This window comes from Ascaphus truei, chromosome 3, assembly GCF_040206685.1.
Source record: "Ascaphus truei isolate aAscTru1 chromosome 3, aAscTru1.hap1, whole genome shotgun sequence".
Lineage (NCBI taxonomy): Eukaryota > Metazoa > Chordata > Amphibia > Anura > Ascaphidae > Ascaphus > Ascaphus truei.
This window is the reverse complement of record NC_134485.1, coordinates 325,180,592-325,199,473: the sequence shown is the minus strand read 5'-3', so window position 1 is coordinate 325,199,473 and position 18,882 is coordinate 325,180,592. Positions and strand designations below refer to the sequence as shown.

At 42.0% G+C, this 18,882-nt stretch overlaps 1 protein-coding gene across 2 annotated transcripts in view; it reads right to left on the bottom strand.

The window, feature by feature from the left end:
- Positions 1-2,670: 2,670 nt before the first annotated feature.
- The window catches only part of ANKRD52 (ankyrin repeat domain 52), a 57,521-nt gene continuing 41,309 nt past the window's right edge, over positions 2,671-18,882 (bottom strand). The window contains exons 26-28 of one of the 2 annotated variants that reach the window (XM_075591304.1): positions 18,453-18,535; positions 17,404-17,495; positions 2,671-15,858 (exon numbers count right to left, since the gene is read on the bottom strand). In XM_075591304.1, the coding sequence (XP_075447419.1) occupies positions 15,623-15,858; positions 17,404-17,495; positions 18,453-18,535 (411 nt within the window). In that variant the 3' untranslated portion in view covers positions 2,671-15,622. The remainder of the gene's footprint in view (positions 15,859-17,403; positions 17,496-18,452; positions 18,536-18,882) is intronic. The other variant, XM_075591305.1, reaches the window with a different exon arrangement.

Here is an 18,882-nt window from a genome sequence, read left to right as displayed (position 1 = left end):
TGCGGCTCACAGGAGGCCTGAGCCTCCGCTACTGGGAGCCTGATCCATCTGGTGACAGCGCCTCCACCTGTGCGGGATCCTACTATATTGGATAACCCCGTCACAGGACCCAATACAATAATACCCACACTGATAAGAATAACGGTTTACTGCATATATAAGAAAATGGGCAACACTATAACATCCCCACCAACTAGGCCACGCAGGGCCGTAACCCCAGTGCCCTCCAACAAAGTGTCCACACCTGATGGGATATCTCCCAAAGTACTGAGGGGCCCTTGGGCACCCAACCACCCTGGTGTCTACAGGAAGCAACCCACCCAATGTGTGAGACAGCGCTGCCCACAACTAACGTGTGTAAAGTTGGTGCACTTGTTGATACCTGCCGGGTACTCCAGCACCTGGTAGCGCCGACAGTAGACAAAGGGACCATCCGATCACACGCCGCCAGTCAGCGACGAGTCCGCCTCCACGTTGGGTGGTGTCCAGCAGGAATGTCCCACTGTAAGTTTCTCTCTCTGTATGGTGGTCTGGTCTCAGACCACCGGATTGCAAGTTAGCCGCCGGGTCCTGGCTGTGTCCCTCACACTGGTACTACCGGGGCAATGTCCCTAACTACTGGGCCTGTCCCTGCAGCAACCACAAGCTGAGGGGAGTCAGGGCCTAGCTGGGGCCTAAGGGGGTCTCTGGCCTAGTGCTGTGGTCACAGACACCCTGAACACACATCCTACCCTCTTCTCCCAGCTCCGACTGCCGTGCTCCTAGCGCGCAAAAAGTATCAATATACCCCTGCAGGGGAAGCCGCAGCCCTATTGGCTGTTGCGCGACATGTGGTATACCTCCCAGTGGCTTCTGGGGGTTGTAGTCCCTCACGGAGCTTCCCTGCTATTGGCCGCTTCTCTTGCACTCTTCTGCGCATGCGCGATCCTAGAAACATGGCGGTTCCCTGCTCGCGCTGAAGGATAATAAATCCTCCTACCTGATTGGGCTGACGTGACTTGGCGTGCTCCTAGGATTTTTTTGGGCACACAGCCAGGCTCTATATGAGCCTACTCTGTGAAGCCAGCCCCTCCTTTTTGATCCTGCAAGGAGAGCCGTATGCCTCCCTTCCCTTCCTCCCATACCAGCGACGCGGGGGGGGGGTGTCTGTGTGTGTATACAACCACCCACAGTCAGTCACCTACCCAAGTGCAAGTATGTCACCCTCCTCACCCAGTGTGTGTGTTTGTGTGTGTCTGTCCCACACACTGTCTCTCACCCTCTCTCGATCTCAGCCTCTGGATATCTTTATATATCTAGATCTATTTTAATATATAAATAAATATAAATAAAAATCTTAACTGCCCAATATCTACACCAAAATAACCTATACTGCTTTCTTCCAGATCTGACGCTCAAGCTTCACATGGGAGACATCGGAATCCCCCCCTAACCCAGAAGACAGGTAGGGAACACCTCCCCTCCAATATATAACATTGTGGGAATGAGGGTACCTGGACATTGAGGGAGTGCGGCTCAGGTACAATCCCAGGCAGGATTGCTGCTTTAGAAATTGTGAAGCAGGGGCATCCAGACACTGGTTAAGGGGTTCAGGAATGTAGTCATTCACATACAGCACGCACACACTATTAATGCTTACTAGGAATTTATTCCATTTCTTTTTTTTAAAGGGCAGGGCTAGGTGGCATGTGTGTGTGTCTTACTGGAGCATATACAACCCAGACAAAGAAAATGTCCGACACATATTAGAAGCTAAAGCTTTTTAATAACAGAATTGATTCAAAGCCACAATATGAGCAGCAGGACTTGGTTGCGGGAAATTTGTAGAAAAGAGATCAAGTGCTGAACGCTTTTTCCTGTTATGTGAATGACATTTTATTACCCCCCACAACTAACCAAGAAACAAATAATGGATATTTGCACGCACGCCCCTCTCTTCCTTCTCACACCCCTCAGAAAATACTAGTAATATTATTATAAGAGACACACACACAGCATTTGCACGTGGGGTAGAAAGGCACAACCACAGCAAGGGAGGCCAAGATATTTTTATACCATGTTGCTATAACAGGCACTCAGGAGTTGGGTTACTATGATGTACCATAAGATGTACCATAATAACTATGAGGCAGGAAACAGCCACCACAGTAGTATTACCCAATGCTAACTCAACACAAGTGACTTATAGGATCACAGGAGAAGCAGTAACAAGTCCAGCCTATTTCCTGTATGTATCTAAAACCCTTTCCTGTCAGTGGAGTTGTGTTTCTGTTTCCTCTGCCAGTAAAGGCTTTAATCATTCAGGGAAAATCCTATATACTAAAAGTAATAAGCTATTTGCTTCCCCTCTGTCCAGGTTATTCCTGTTTGTGGGAGTTAAAAGGCAAAAAGGTGTCTGGCAACATCTCTACGTTTGTATTATTGTAAATGTGTGAATTCTGGGTGAGGCTTGATTCCCTCAAGTCAGTAATGGCTTTTAATACTAATGTACACTAACTGAATTTAAAAAAAGTCACGCAGCAGTGTGGAAGAAACAGGGGTAATTCTGCAAGTATCCTGGTTCCAACTCCAAAATCAGGAAATCTTGAGATACTTTGTATTTTCATTATTTGGTAGAGTCAACTTGTAAATGTGAGTTCTAATTCAGACAATTGCATTTAAAAAAAAAAGTTTTAAACAGGTTTCTGTTTTGCATGTAGGGAGTGAGAAACAATACCAGAGATTAAAAGATAAAAATATATATCCATTTTTTTTTTTAATCCATCTTGCACGTTCCCACACGTTTTGATTTTTTGAAATCTGACTCTCCCCACAATGGAAATGGCATACCACATTAATTATCCGGAAGGCTAAAATGGAGCCCAGAGCAGTCTTAAACTTCGTCCAGGGTGGCGCCAGGCAGGCTCACGCTGGCCGCGATGAAACACATTGCGGCAATGTGTGTGGCCAGCATGAGCAAGCGCGGCGCTTAGATGCTTGCAGAGCAAGCAAATTTGAATTTGCCGCTCGCAAGCTTATTAAGTGAGCGGTTCGCCCAATGAGGGTAAACCAGCTCTGTGGCCAAACCCCCAGAAGAGCGCGCACCTAGCCGGTCACATATCGCCCGGCCGAGCAGGGCGCATAGGTCAATATGCTGTGAGGTCACTTCCCAATTCAGATTAAAACATTAAACTTCAGTCAAATAAATGGGATTTAAAAAATAAAAAAAACACCTTCCCCAGCAGAGCAACTTTTGCTGGGAGAGGGGTACATGCTACCGAGACACGCATGGGAATGGTATATATATTATAAAGTAAACGGGGAGAAAATCCCATCAAAACTTGGCTTTCAATGAGACTCCTATTTGGAATAATCCAAATGTGCCTTAAAAAAAAAAAAAGTGCAATAACCATCCTGCAGCTTTGGCAAGGGGGCTGGGTGTGGGGAGGAGGAGAGGGAGGAAAAAGTTCACCTATAACAGTTTCATATAGCAGCACCATGGACATGTTTAATGTTCACAACCATTAATGCCCCTAAAACTATTCTACACAAAAATAATATGTTAGAGGTCCCAAGAGGATTATGCAATAACAAAGATGTATTTTTCTGTATGTGGTCCTATACAATCTGTCCCTCTTTGCCTCATTCGGAAAGTAACGTTATATTTGGGGATTTCTATAGGATCCCATCTAAGCTATGAATCATTTAAAAATGCCCACTTTTCCCTGACTGTTAGGAGATGGATTTCCCCCTCCCCCCTTCCCTTTTTGTTAAAACCATTTACCCCAAGCTTTAGGTAACGTGGAGGCAAAGGGACAAGTCTGATGGCTCCTATTAATCACTGAGAAACAGGCACCTAACTGCTCTTGGATCATGTCTTCCATAATAATTTTTTTTTAAAAAAAGCTAAAAAGTTTGTCAGATTAGCAAAACCAAAATGTTACCTTCCAGTTCAGGTGCCAAATCCAAACACAAAGTTGCTTTGTGCAATACTTTGGAAAGTGTAGAACAAATACGCAAATTAAAAATCAGATTACATTTACAAGCCCTTCTACTTCACCGATTTTTTTCTGGTACCATTTATAGAATGTTCTTTAGGATGCACATAAAAAAACCTGAAGTGTTTGGGAAGGAAGTATTGGATTTTGCACATCATACAAAGTTATGTAACAGAACACTGCACACTAAAGCCAAGTCATTCTGGAATATGGGGAAATTCTAGATACAAAAATACGAACACGTAGTAGTACGTCGAAATGCTAAGAGGACAAGAGACCGGATCTATGCTTTTAACTGATGAAGTGTTCTAAAATATTGCATTTAAAGATAGGATTAGGGTCCACTAATTTACAGGATAGAAGGGAGATCGAAAAAAAAAAAAGTGAGGAAGGGTTAGTGCAAATCTAAGGCAAAGTAGCTAAATGAATGGTCTTGTTCTGTTTATTTTGTTCTAGTATGCTGGACACTGAAAAATGTTCACTAAAGTTCAAGAACCAGGTGAAAACCTTTTTGCAAAAACAATAAAATTCAAAGCATTTAATATATATATATATATATATATATAATTTTTTTTTTTCTCTCCACAATATGCAAGATCACTTGGCCCTTTCTATGTTGCTACCTCCTGGCAAGATGTACAAAGTTGTCAAAGGATTGCTCAAATGTTTTTTTTTTTTTTTTTACAAGGGTTTTTATTTTTTGCAACAATCTGCAAAACTAAAAAAAAAAAAAAAAAAACACAAGAAATTTCACATCGCAAAATGTGAGGATATTCACACCTCTACTTACATTTTGCTACTCGGGGCAATGTATTCGCTGATCATAAAAAGCAAGTACAAATCCCATTTTATTCTGCTCTAGGGTTCCACCAATCCTCGAGTCGGGAAATACATTTTTGGGGCCATGAACACTTTCCAATTTGGCTGTTACCTTCCTCTTAATTAATGGCAACATGCAGGTTGACCTTGAAACAAGACTCAAATTTGAAGGGCATACCATTTTGTTGTACAGTATAATGAACTGTTAGACCTGTTCCTCCATAAGAGTATGCAACTGTTATGAGTTCTTTTGCCATATCCCATATTGCCATGTAAATTACCGGTGAAAGAAAATAAGTTTTATATATACACTAAGAATTTTATATGAACCTCAGGATAAAGTCTTTCTACAGCTAATTTCATCAACTCTTTGCTGCCATGAAGGCCTGTAGTTAATTGCAGCCATTGTGGTTATTGAAAGGTTTAAAAACAATCACCCATCATTTATCAAGGTTAGAGCCAATAAAAGCAACAGAAATGCCACGGGGGTTATAAACCAGATATGCATGTAAAAGTATCATTTTATTTTTAGAACAATACTTCATCATTGAACTCCAACTTTCAAGTGAATCTATGTAAAGCAGAAAGAAAATGGTGCATAACTTGGCAAATGTCGCCTTGCAGTCATGATTATAACCAAGACAAGTTTAATGAAGGCAACAGTTTTGTTTTTTTTAATGAAATATTTGCTTTAAGTATGGATTTATTTAAGGTATGTGAGGTTTCCAACATATATTCCTGTTGGCATCACCACTCCACTACAATTGAGCACTAAATCAGATACACCTCAATTCATGGGAACTGTGCCTGTGCCAAAGATTTGCCACAGTCAACATGCAAAGCTCTCCCTCTCCTTGTAACTCGATACAAAACTTAATTATTTGCTGTTCAACTTTGGAGTGGTTTCCCTGTGGCACAATGGGAAATTATTTGGATGGAATCAATCCCCTGCAGTGCTCCGTTGCAATAAAACTCAGGAGCCTAGTGGTATTCTCAGATAATTCATAATCTAAGCCAAAAAAAGACTAAGGCCGTGGCCGCCCCGGCCAGCTGCTGAGAGCGCTTGCGGTAAGCAACCGCAAGGCCAGGGAAAGCACCCGCTTTCCCTGAGCCTCAGCGCGCCTCAGCACGCCAGCGGTAAGCGTGTCCGAGGCCTAAGAGGCATTAAGAGCAAATGACTGCTAATCTCTTCAGAAGCAACAGTGTTAAAGGACAAGTCCAATGACATGAGAGCACTCAAGCATGCAAGATCGCTACCATAAACATGGTTTTCACAGTTTAATACAGCCTGTTTGACCTAAAATTTCATAGACTAGTAAAAAAAAAAACAAAAAAAAAAACAGACTTGGGATGAAATAATAAAAGTTTGGTTGAGAATATATAATCTCAGAAATACACAATTGCCTCCCCCCGCCCCCTTTAACACTAGTTTACCATCAACAGCTGAAGTAGAACTGTTATAAATAAGGCTTTATTTCCCTGTGTATTGGAAGAAACTCATGAGAAAAGCAAGCATACCAACATCACGACAGATGGGGAAGCACTGTCATCACACAACTAGAAAGCTATTAGCATCATAATAGGGGAGTCTAAATTACATGGGGAGGTCCAGGTCACCCCCCCCCCCCCGACATACACGATAAGGGGTTGGAAGCCCTAAACTCCAGTTAATGTTGATCATGTTCTGCACATGTGCTATCAAACAGCTAACCAGTTTACTGAAAACAGATGTTAAGACCACATTAGAGGAAAGTCAAGGGTAGCAGTATAACTAGATCAGGGTCATCTACCTGACTAGCGAGTATGAGGTCTGTCGCTTTAACCCTGTCCCTGCAATGGGCCCAGGAGGTTAAATTGCAACTTGGTTATGATTGGTGCAGCATTTACAGACAGGGTAATGAAAGATACACATAGCTCTTAAGAGGAAATGGGGGAGGGGGGGGAGGAGTCTGGGTCTTGCTGTGAAGGCTTTTCACACTTGACTTAAGAGTTGGGTTCCATTGGGTAATATTCCCAGTAACCGAAAGGAAAGCATTACATGTTAGCAATGCAGTGTCATTATGCCTTTATTGCCACATGTAATAGGTCCAAAAAGCTTTGGACCCATCACCAGAGATTATGTGCAAATGTAACGTTGAGGTGGCCATAAGGGAGAGAGTGAAGATAGTGAGGTAAGAGTTTAAAACCATTCACTGCTAGAGATGACATTGAGCTACTGTTCAACACGTCAAAATGTGCTAGAAGAAAACTCCATTTAACTCTGTCCAGTGCTCAGTGACCATTCTTCCACACAGCCAATTTTTGATTCTCCCAGTATATTAAAGCAATCCTTTGAGGCTACTTTATACAAGAAAACAAAAAAACACAAGCATGGGAGTCTAACTTTACCATAGCCAATTGCACCATGTGCAAGGCTACGCTTATAGTGCCGGAGACACGACATCAAAACAAATGCATTGCCACCGCCGCGTGCGCTTGTAGAAAGCGCGACGGCTTGGTCGCGATAGCTGGAAGTCCTCTCAATTTGATTTTTCCAGCGACCGTAGGCCAAGAAAGAATAGACCACAGATAATGGTGTTTCAGCTGTATACCTTTCTAATGTGAGACATCTGTTCATGGCCCCTCCAGCAACAAAAGCTATAAAAGGAGGAAGATTTTCAGGAAGGGACACATTCATTCTACACATCTTAGAACAGCTCTGTGTTTTGCTTTGGTTTCTGTGCAAAGGCAAACTGTACTGGTTGTTCTTGGTGGGGGAAGGAGAGGTATGGAAGATGGGAATGATTTCCTATCTTCCTCATGGGGCGATTCAGGAAGATCTGTTAATGGTTAACACCCGAACAGGTGCCAACTTCCATTGACTAATGATTGTTAACACCGGAGCAGTAAATTAACCCGTAATGAACCTTAATCAATCACCTCATTTGTGTGTACCGACTACTCCCGTCATACAGAACAAAGTGAGACATTTGAATCGTTTATACATAACAAAATAAGAGAAATGTCTGTGCAATGTCACAATACGACTAATAATCCTTCAGCGATGAGAATGGAAAAGCCCAAAACACTTCAGGATCAAGAGAAAAATATTTATATAAATAAACCCAATAGCCATTCTCAAATTAACCTTCATCAGGGCAGGATGTTGTCCTATAGGGTATTTTTAGTCCCCTTTTTTGGTGTCCGAGTTCTATACATGCTTTGGAAAATTAAATAAAAAAATTTTTTTTACACAGAAGGTCTATTTTTACAAAAGTTCACACTCCACGCTAACAACTTATTCCTATTGTCAAACCAGGCTAAGCAGGTTCAGGTCTGCTGTGTCTAGTAACTTCATTTCACAAGTATTTATCTACTGTGCAGTGCGTGAATTGCTTAAGTTTGAGGCTACAAAGTAGAGTGGATTAACCAGAACAAATCCCATCATTTCATAGCTCCCTTCCTTTCCACCCACAGACAACATCATAGAACTGCTCCGAACAGGATGGAGCGATTTTTATTTCATTAATGATCCAGTTTGGGGCTGAGCTATCGTGTGATCATCTGAGCTTTGAAATATACCAAAGTAAAAAAAAAGAAAAAAAAAGGCATGATCTGGAAATAGCCAAACCCGGTGCAGCATTGGAGAGGCCCAACACCCCAGTCTTCATCTTTCGTGTAGCGCTTTTTTTTTTGTAATTTTTTTTTTTTAGATTTAATTTGGAAATAATGTCACTGCAGTTAGATGGACACCCACCTCCTCGAAACTACTAGCAACAGAGAAATTATATATTTAGAACAGTTCAGTTATAAGCCAATATTTTTGGCCATTAGTGGTTCAATGGCTTTAGAGGCTCAAAATAGTTATAACGGCTAAAATTCACCAAGTCAGCACAAGCACTTGTGCAAACACTGTCCAAGTGAACGCTGAAAGCGACAAAGGCTCCGTACTTTGTCTGGATGCAAGTCGGAAACCAGTCAGTGTTACATTGAAACTGGAGCCTTGCCCTTTCTAGAATGCCATTGTTTGGTTTCTACTTTGGTCCAGTATTATTGCAATACCGTTTATATATATATTAAAAAAAAAAAAAAAAAAAACACACATTGTCACCCGGGTTTCTCTGAACTCTAATCATAAGTATTAAACCCTTGGCTTCTAGAGGAGCGTAAACTGTATTGCAAAGGTTTGTAGACAACTCTGGCAGCCAAGGCCTTAAAAAGATCATAATACATGAAACCAAAGCATCAGGTATACTCCCCTATGCATATCTGTACCCATAATAGTTTGCCCCCAGAGCATCTGAAAGTGTGTCTGTGTGGCAAGGGATAGAGGACAATTGCCAGTGGGGTGTGCAAAAGGTGAAAACACAAAGCTGCTGCAATCCAACAGAAGGTAGAAAAAAAAAAAAAGCCAGTCCTGAAAGCCCCTCTCCCAAAGTCAATGGCAACCAACCATTGTGTAACCATATGTAAGTTTACTTTAATATCTTGGTTTCTCATATCAGGAGATACATTCAGCAGTATGGCTCACGTTAGCTATCCAAGTGGGGGTAGCTCCTTCTTTTATACAGTGGCAGTGCAAGTAAACCTGTATGTGAAATGCATTTGTGCTGTTTAACCCCCCTTTCCCTCAAGTCCCTTAACCATTTGTTTGAGAACGTAACCTTTTCCCCGCTAGGTCTCGTGTCCTGCACTCAGGAGTGAGCACAGCAAGATTAATCTGCCTTTGCCTCGTGTTTCTAAGGGAAGTCGGACCCTTCTGTGCCTTAACTCCTTACTGCTGCTTGGACCTGTGCTGCATCGCAAAAGCAATGAGCCTCCGACACCAGCAGCAGTGACCAGAGTTATGAAAAAAGTGCTTATTAATGAAGTGCTTTGCATTAGGAGCTGAAAGAAACTTCCATTGTAGGAGACTGAAGGGAAAAACAAAAAACAAAACAAAAAACAAATAACAAGTTGGAGAACTTGGGGAGGGGAAGGGAAGACCCATTAAAGTGGAAAGAAAGGATGACAAGCATCCAATTAACTGAAGAGGTGGGTTTGCAGGTCAGGATTAAAAAATAAAAAATAAAATGGGGGTGGGGAATTTTTTTTTAATTTTTTTTTTAAATGTGGCGGTACTTTGGCATAACAAGTTGCTGCGTGAAAAGCAAAAATCTAAATAAAGGTAGAGGGGGAAAAAAATAAATGTATCAGTTCCATTCCCAAGAATAAATAGTACCCATGGAGAATAGCTGCACAGTTTAAGATGAAAGGGGGGAGTAGGAATGGAAGTTTCAGGACAGCCCTGTAAACAACGCACTCGGGGGAACCAGACATCTGATAGCAAAATAATGCATCTCCTCTGCTCGACCCAGGCCCGGCACCCCCAAAAAATAAACACTTACAAATTATTACTTTAGAATTGTCAAGCTGTGCTGCCATTGTACAGATTACACGTTAAAGGAGAACAAGACAGGACAGAGCCGCTGAATAGGTGAAAGGGGGTATTGGAAGGGAGTGAAGCCCTGCTGACTGCTGCAATATGACCCCCAACCAGAGAAAGGACAGAAGAGGGATTAGCACAGCCAGAGAAGAGAAGCTGCTAAAAAGCCCTTGTCACAGAACTTTGATTGTCTCATTTTCTCATCATGCAAAAAAAAAAAAAAAAACCACCAACGCAAAGCTCATTTGTGCAAAGTAAAACATACACAATAATACACTGCATTCAAAACCCTTGCGCTGCGCAGTGATGCAAGGTGACAATGAAAACAATTGCGAAATGACACGGGATTAAGCACCAGTGGGGCTTCCCCTCATGCAATGGATGGTAAAGGAGCGACTGGGTAGAATGCTCTGATGGATGGTGGTCTCTGAAGGGGGCAAGTGGGTCCGCACACTTTTACACCACCACATCTCAGCGCCCAGCATCTTGTGCCAAGCATGACCATGACATTGCTCCCACTGCAGGGCAGCAGGAACGCCAGCAAAAACTACATCTGAATAACAGAATAGCAATACAAAGAAAAATCAGGATTGGTCAAATGTAGGAGAAACTAGTGACACAAAACCCTGCCCACATCTAAACTAACTTAGCCCTTAGCACTACCATACAATATCTTTGGACCCACACATTTTAGCAGAGGCGAAGGCTTGAAATGTAAGATGGTAAAGCATTATGTCCTTTATTACTGGAGCCACCTTTCATGCATGGCCTCAAGCATGAGAAAAGTGTCAAATGATCGACAACTCATTCCCCTCACACACGCACAAAGTTTCCACTCTTTCCCCCTCTGCAAAAAGACGACAAATAAATGTACAGTTTATGCTACATTTTGAGAAGGCACACAAGAAAAAAATATGCAAGGAAGAATAATTAAAAAAAAAAAAAAAAGTGCAGATCACTACATGTAAAACAATATAATAAATGTGGACTGGCCTGGTTGATTTCCCCACCCCCAGAACTCTGACACAGAAAACCGAGTAGGGCAAGTCATTCAAGTTTTAATACCAACAGCAAACTGAGGTAATTTGTGTTGACTTAAAAAAAAAAATAATAATACTTTTGCATTAAACAAATAGGAGGGAAAATTTTTCAGTGTTAATGTTTTTTTTTTTTCTCTCTTTTTTTTCAACAATATTTTTGTGCATGCATATATACATGCTCTTGCAAACAGTCAATATAAATGAGAATCCGTGTGGCAGACATGAGGTCTATACACAACTTAATCTCAAATTCTGTTTGAGGGAAAGGCTTTCCGTTTTCTGTAATCTTGTTAACCCCCCCTTAACGTAGCAGAGGCGTTAAAAGACTTTCAGCAATCGATTTCCTATTTGCCTTTAGAGACAGCGGGACAATGCACAAACAAAGCCCAAGTTAGTCATAAGTAGTGCAAATCTAATACAATAAAAAAAAACAAAAAAAACACAATGTAACATCTGCCTATGGGATGCACACATCTGTCCTTGCTCATGTGGTTGAGGCACTAGTGACTTGTGGAAACATGACTGGTACTATGACTAAGGTCTTCACTGCCAGAGACTTGCATTGCAGTGTTCTCCAGCAGTACAGCACTTAACCTCATCATGGCAAACACTTGGCAGAAGGCCATGTTTTTTTTCTTCTTCAATGTATAACATTTCTGGTAAACTGACAGAATCATCATTTTTTTTTTAAATGCAGCAATCAGCAGCCTACGAAAACCAAACTGTTGCGTCCTTATATTTGTTTGCCATCAAAAAATTTTTTTTCTGGTGTGTGTGTGTGTTCCAGCATTACAACACCCCAGAATGCTGCATGACCATGCTGTGCTGGCAGAAGAACAAAATAGATCCCGCACCAGCCCGTTCAGGAAAACATTACAACCCTGAAGGCACAAATGTAAACACACTTTGCAAAAGCAGCAACTACAATTCCCACCCTCAAAAAGTGAAAAGGGTGAGCATGTCATGTTAGAATATATTGACTTTAACCTCCTTGCTGCCAGGACTTGTGGCTCCTAAAGAGTGTGCGTGTGTGTGTTGACATCAAGGAGTAAGCCTGCCTCCTAATGCCACAAGTAAACCTGCAAAATGTCAAATACGACTTTCTATTGAAATGTTTAGGTGAATAAATGTACCCCCTCACCATGGTGTGAAGTGGCAGAAAGCACAGTTAATGATGCACTAGCTTCTATTCAATGCTGTAAAAACAGGCTTCCCCTTGCAAGGGAAGATTCAAGCTACATTATATTTTACCCTTTGAGCAAGTGGAAAGCCGCTTTACAGCATATTGAGCCGGGACCTTGTATGGGGAGGTAAAGCAGTACTCACTGTGCTGTAAAGGTGCAGCATTCAGGCACTTATTTTTTCCATGAATTTACATTTTTGTTAATGTAGCCTTTTTGATGCAATCAGTTAGGATGTGACAATTTCGAGGTATCAGCTTCCAGAATAAGGCTGAGTTCAGGGTGTCCGACAGGAGGTGGAGGGCGCCCGTTTGCGCGTCAGTCTGCTGGGCACATCATCCCCAGCAGACCTATTCTAGCTTTCAGGAGACGGGGTGACAGACAGCAGCTTAGGGATCCAAGTTGCTGTGTTGAAATCATTCTCAAGAATGATCTCATTGGCTGCCGAGGTCCCAGTGACGCTGCTGCAGCTTCAAAAAACAACTTGAGTTGTTTATTGAAACTGTAGCCAGCGTCAACTCCGTACTTCGGCGACGGGGCAGCTGCTACCCTGACAACTGCTATTCAGTTGAAACAATTTGTATCGAACGTCCGCCCGCACGTAAGCACGCCCTCCCCTTCCGAAGCCGGCACCCTGAACGAGGCCTTAGACTCGAAGACAGTGGCCATCTTCCCATAAAAATCAAATGTGGTGACGCGCGAGTGAAATGCTTATTTTAGCATTCCGAACAATGATGAGGGAGAAAAAACAAAGTGTTCCCCTTCTTTATGCCCAGTTACATGGGACTGCTACTTTAAAAACGGTTTGACAATCTCAGAGCATCACAGTGCTGCCACTGCAGTCGCTTTTATGAGACCATTGCTAGTTTTCTAGGGGAGATATAGTTTACTGCTCTCGTGGAGCGGTGATCAGCATGGGAATTATGACCATATGATCACTCCACGGGGTCGCGACCTTGGAAAGATGCCATGCTGAACAAGGGCACCAAGATCAAACCTGTCTTTTTAATTTTCTTATACAAGTTTCGTATATTTCAGCTCGTGGCTGATGGTCATTTCTGAGCACACGTCTGAATAATTTATCTTAAAACGCAGTGCTGCCGTGATAATCATGCCTCTTGTGAATGTACCATAAAAATCGGACCATTAAAAAACAAAAAAAAAAACAAAAGCGCCTTTTTTTAATACATTTAAATTTGAATTACCAATAAAACTAGTTTTTAAAGAAAATGCCCTATGAAATGTTACATACCATTTTTCCTTGTAACACGGCTGTTTTAGCAGTCTAATTTGCAAGCTCTTCTAGAAACGGGTTAGCAACTATTGAGAATTGATTGATACCTTTCAGCAGCTGCTGCTCTAAGGCATTAGTGCTATTCAGTCATTTAAGACGAAAGGCAAGGCCGAAGTATCCGTCTACCGTTTCTAACCATTACTTCATAATTGATGTGAAACTGTTCAGAAAATCATAGTAGCAGTTTCTCAAGTCTCCACAACCCCTACAGCAATAAATCATAAAATCACAGAATGTAACATTGAAGTTGTGGGAGAGACGGGGGAAAATCCTATTGAAAAATATATATAAAAAGTTGTTTTTTTCTCCCCTTTTTTTTTTTTTTTTAAAGCACCATTAAACTTTCTTCTTGATCCCTTTTTACTGGTTTAATTTATTTTTGGCAATTGAATTACAAGTTGCAATAATAATAGTAAAAAAAAAAAAAAGTTAGGATTATTTCAGATAAAAAAAAAAAAGGGGGGAGGTAAATCACGTGAAGCTATGTACCAAAAATCAAGAACAGGGCTGATTAATTGATTAATGTGGGGTGGGGTGGGAGAGGAAGTTGTTTTAACTAACACAGGTAGTGGAGAAAAAGAAAAAAAAATACTGGAGGTCAAACGCTCAGTCTCCAAATGCCTTAGTAACAGTCACAGAGACCTGTAAAACTGAAGTTACTCTCCAATTATTGCCTTTGTGCATTGTACAGCAATTTTCAGGTTTGGACGAAGCTGTCTCCTATTTGCTTTATGAATTAATAAAAAGTCTTCATGATTAAAACGGAAAAATAACCCACAGGGGAAAAACAAACAAAAAAACAAACACTGTTCTTACATTCTGTTATAAACACATACTCAAGGCAACTAAACTTCTGCAGCCCATGCACTGAAACATACATACAAATACTCGTGCACACCTAAGACATGAAATGAGGCTGAAGAATTCAAGTGCAAATTATACTTTAAAAAGGAAGAGGTTGCAGTAGTTTGAATCCCAGAGAGATGGGAGGAGGAGAAATGTTTAACCCCTTCAATGCTAGAGCAGGACTGCAATGCCAATGTTACAGACCCTTTCACAATTAAATGGGTTAATATAAATAATTAAAATACTGATGACGTGGTGGGTACCATCTAGCAGTGAAATGAATGATGGAAGGCCGGAAGGAATAAAGCACTAGAACACACAGAATCACTAAAGTGCCTAGCTGGCAGGGGTATTTTGCAGCAGTGCGTGATGGGAATGTTGCTCAGGGACCCTTTGATTGGCTAGCTGCAGCCCCTCTATTGCATAAAAGGAAGAGTAAGAGTAAGCTTTATGTTTTAGTGCCCGAGTTGGGTCCTCATTTGCAGGAGGACTGTAGGGCAAGTGTCGGAAATAAGTTGCAAGGGGTGGGGGGGAGAGAGAAGGGCGCTGCCTGTCTCGGGTTTGAATTGAAGGATAAGGTGCTGCTTGCTATTCAGTCCTGCCACCCAGAACATAATTTTAAAGCTGCCTCATATATATATATGCATTATAAAGGCCTGGTGACCCTACTGTGTAATGGCTTACAGCAGCAAAGACATACAGACAGCATTGCACAGGGTGTACCTCCCAGAGATAGATAACGATGCCGCCCACTTACTTCCCCCCCTCACCCCCCCAAAAAAAATATTGTTGAAACATCCAGCAGGCAGCTGGCTGAACACAACAGCAGAGGATGGGGGCATGCCATCTCCAGTAAACACAATTCCACCTCATCTGATCCTCCCTTGGTACAAGGAGGGGACAATGCTACAGAAGCTTCAGTGCAGACGAGGGCAGATTTGAGAGAGGGAAGACCAGTAGCAGCTCAGAGCCTCGCATGTCTTGTTCTCCTTTAAAGTGCCCTAAAAATTATCCTAAATAAATTAAAATAAGGTTTTGGGTCACCCGCTGGGTGGCAGATGCTACTCAGAGTAGCAGCCGTCCATGGCAATGGAGCCGTGCCGATCCTTGGTATAGGGGCAGCTGCCGCCGTTGGGGAGGGCGGTCTTGGCAGCGATGCCGCAGTTCTTCAGGAGGTTGAAGCTGAAGGGGAGGATGGCGTCTTTTGGTTGGAAAGGCTTCATGGTGGAGAGGATAAGTGCCAAGCAGTCCGCTACGTCCTTGTTCGGCGCACAAGCCAAGGCCGGAGTGTGACCTGCTGTCAAGAAAAAATCCGTCACACTAACGTACCAAGGACAACATGAGGCTGTGTTTACAGGAGCCTCAACCAAAACACCATTGAATAAGGGTCCTTCCTGGTACCAACCCATCAATTAGGGAAAGGGGCTAAATGGGCTGCTTTATAGTAATGTCCTACACATTCGAGTTTGAATGTATTTCTATATTATTTACATGCTGTATGTTCACAAGCAGAATACCATGGTACACTAGCAGCCACCATAAGTACTGCACACAAAAAGCCTTCGGTGCCTGTGTAGTGATACCACAGAGTTTGAGGATAATGCTGCACATCCCAAAATAAATTCAAAGGTTTATACAAACACCGGTGCTCCTGGTTCAGGAATCTCTGCGTGGTGCCCCCAGTTTCATGTATGAAAGGAAGAACCTAAGCACTACGAGTTTCTGCTATAAAAGTGATTTCATGAAAGCCAGTGGTTGACATTTCGGCCTCAAGGGCCTTTCTCAAAAGTAAGTGGCATAATCTAAGATTCCTTTCATACGTGGTACCACAGAGAACACATTGAAGTCAAGGCTGCTGGGTATTTTCTTGGCATGTGCCCAAAACCACACAGTATATTATAGGTCACAAGAGACTGCGATTACTCCTTTAGTGGTGTACCAAAGGTTCACATTAGCTCAAATGACCTTGAGCACCTAAGCTGCTGCCTATGCGATTCACAAACATGTGAGACTTTGGGGTAAATTATAGGTACTCAGAAGGGGGGGCAGAACTGCAGCTTTAATGGTCAGTTAGAAGTCAGGCATCTCTAGAGTAGTGTGCAGCTTAAACAGAAGTACGAGCACTGAAAAGGCAACGCCAACCAGAAAGGTTCATTGTAGTAGCGACCATTTTCTTTTTTCACCAGCGTTATGCCGGAGCAAAAACCTACCATAAAGGCCATCATAACAAGTCCAGGGAAATCTATGGTTAATAACCAAGCAAATAACACTGCCAGGAACCCAGCCTAGAAGCTGCAGATAAAAAGATTTATGGCGAATAATGCAAGATCTCCCTGGTTCTACCACGTTTTGCAGAGTATTGCTTGGACAGGGGCAATTGTTCAATCATTCAACATAAGCCACATAACATTCTTAATGTAACATCAATAGAAGTACTGTTGTGTTAATGTGTTTGCAGAACCGTTTGCAATTTAAATTGCACTTTTACTCTGAACAAATCTTCCAATGCAGGCCCTCCAGGTGTTAAAACCGGTTAGTTACATCAGGATTACCACTCAGACTCAATTTCTTAAGACGTGCATGGTACATACTGAGCAGTGTTTTTGTTTAAAAAAAAACCCTCCATTAGTTATCAAATCCTTCAAACCCTGTTTTTTTCCTATTTTCACACTATAGTTTAAGGTATTTTGTATTTCACCTCCTGCAGCGCCTCATTACAATTACAGCCAGAGACATGATTAGAAATAGAAGAGATCTTAAAGCTGCATCCCATACCATAGGCAAATCACAGCTCAAGTAGTTTTGAGGGCGACAGATAGATCGATGTGCATGTGTTTCTCACCTTCTTCATCAACAGCCAGCACAGTGGCTCCTCTCGTGAGCAAAGCTTGGACGACCGATGCCAGCCCGTTGCGGGCAGCAATGTGGAGCGGCCTGAAAATAAAAAAAAAGATCAAATATCGTCTCTTTAAATTGCATCTGGGTATGTAACGCAATCCATATGAACAAGTGACCTACACGTGAGCAGCAGGGACATTCACAATTTCCTGGATAATGTTAGCCGACAGAAACATCTATACAGTACTTGTCAAGTCTTGTTTGGCCTTGCAAAGAAATATTACATATAAAGCCTAAAGAAGACTAGAGACGGAGCCCATTCACAGAACAAAGGTAATTGGTCGATTTTTGTATCCACCATCATGCACATTATAATAGGCCTTTACTTTGTTACATCATTCAAAGTGTTCCTCTGTTAAATAGTTTTGGAACCCAACTCCATTTTGGGTGCACACAAATCAGAGTGTGTGTGTTAAAGAAGCAGTTCAGGCAATATCCTGCCTGTGTGTTTTTTTTAATAAATCAGTTCTGTAGTAACAAAAAATACTTTTAGCATTTTCCGTTTTAAAAACAACAACTTTGAAAGACCAATTTTCTTGTATTCTATTTTAACAAGCATGTTTTTTCCTATAGCAACGATTTACATTCCCCATATTTAAAGATGCCGCCAAACTTTGCCGATCAATAGACGGAGAACGAATTGACCGGCAGCTATGCAGTTCTTTAGGTAATTAGAGATTGCCCACATGAAACTATTGAAGTAAAAAAAAAAAAAAAAAAAAAAAAAACTGAACTGCAGCTTTAAGTGTTATGGGCGGCTCTTATGATTCCATCATGCTACCACCTCTACATATTGGAATAACCTTTCCCACATCAGCACTTTCAGTGTGAAGTCTGATAGATCCGCAGCTGCTGGAGAGCCCAATCCTGCTCTAGATGGTATTGCACCATAACACTGAGCCACCACCAGAGGGGGCAGAAGAACATGTCGAGTCCATTTGCAGCAGCCTCTTGGATATAACCCTAAAAGCCAACCCCTTCAGTGCCACTCACATCTGCAGCATGCTGTTTGTTGCATTAATAAGGCCAAGGTCCCCGGTCTCCCCTAGGAGCAGCAAGGCACACTTCTCATGGCCCTGGAAAGAAACACATTCATGAGAATCAGGGGGAATTGAACAGATGTGCCAGACACCAGTGTTATCAGAACGGGGGGTGGGGGGTGTAAGAAAACAAATTAATAGATAAGCTGCTACACCTCCCAAAGCGTTTTAGATGTAGTTTTATTATACACGACATTGGACTAAACAGAGGCGAAGATTAACGTGCGTGCAAAAAATTAAAAAAAACACACGCACGAAAATAGTATAAGCCAGACTACTGGGCAGGATGCAGAGATCAGTTTCTATGAAAAAGTTATGAACTAAAACAAGGGGGATAGGCACAGGATGCAAAAAAATATAAAACACCAAGACTTTTATTGGCC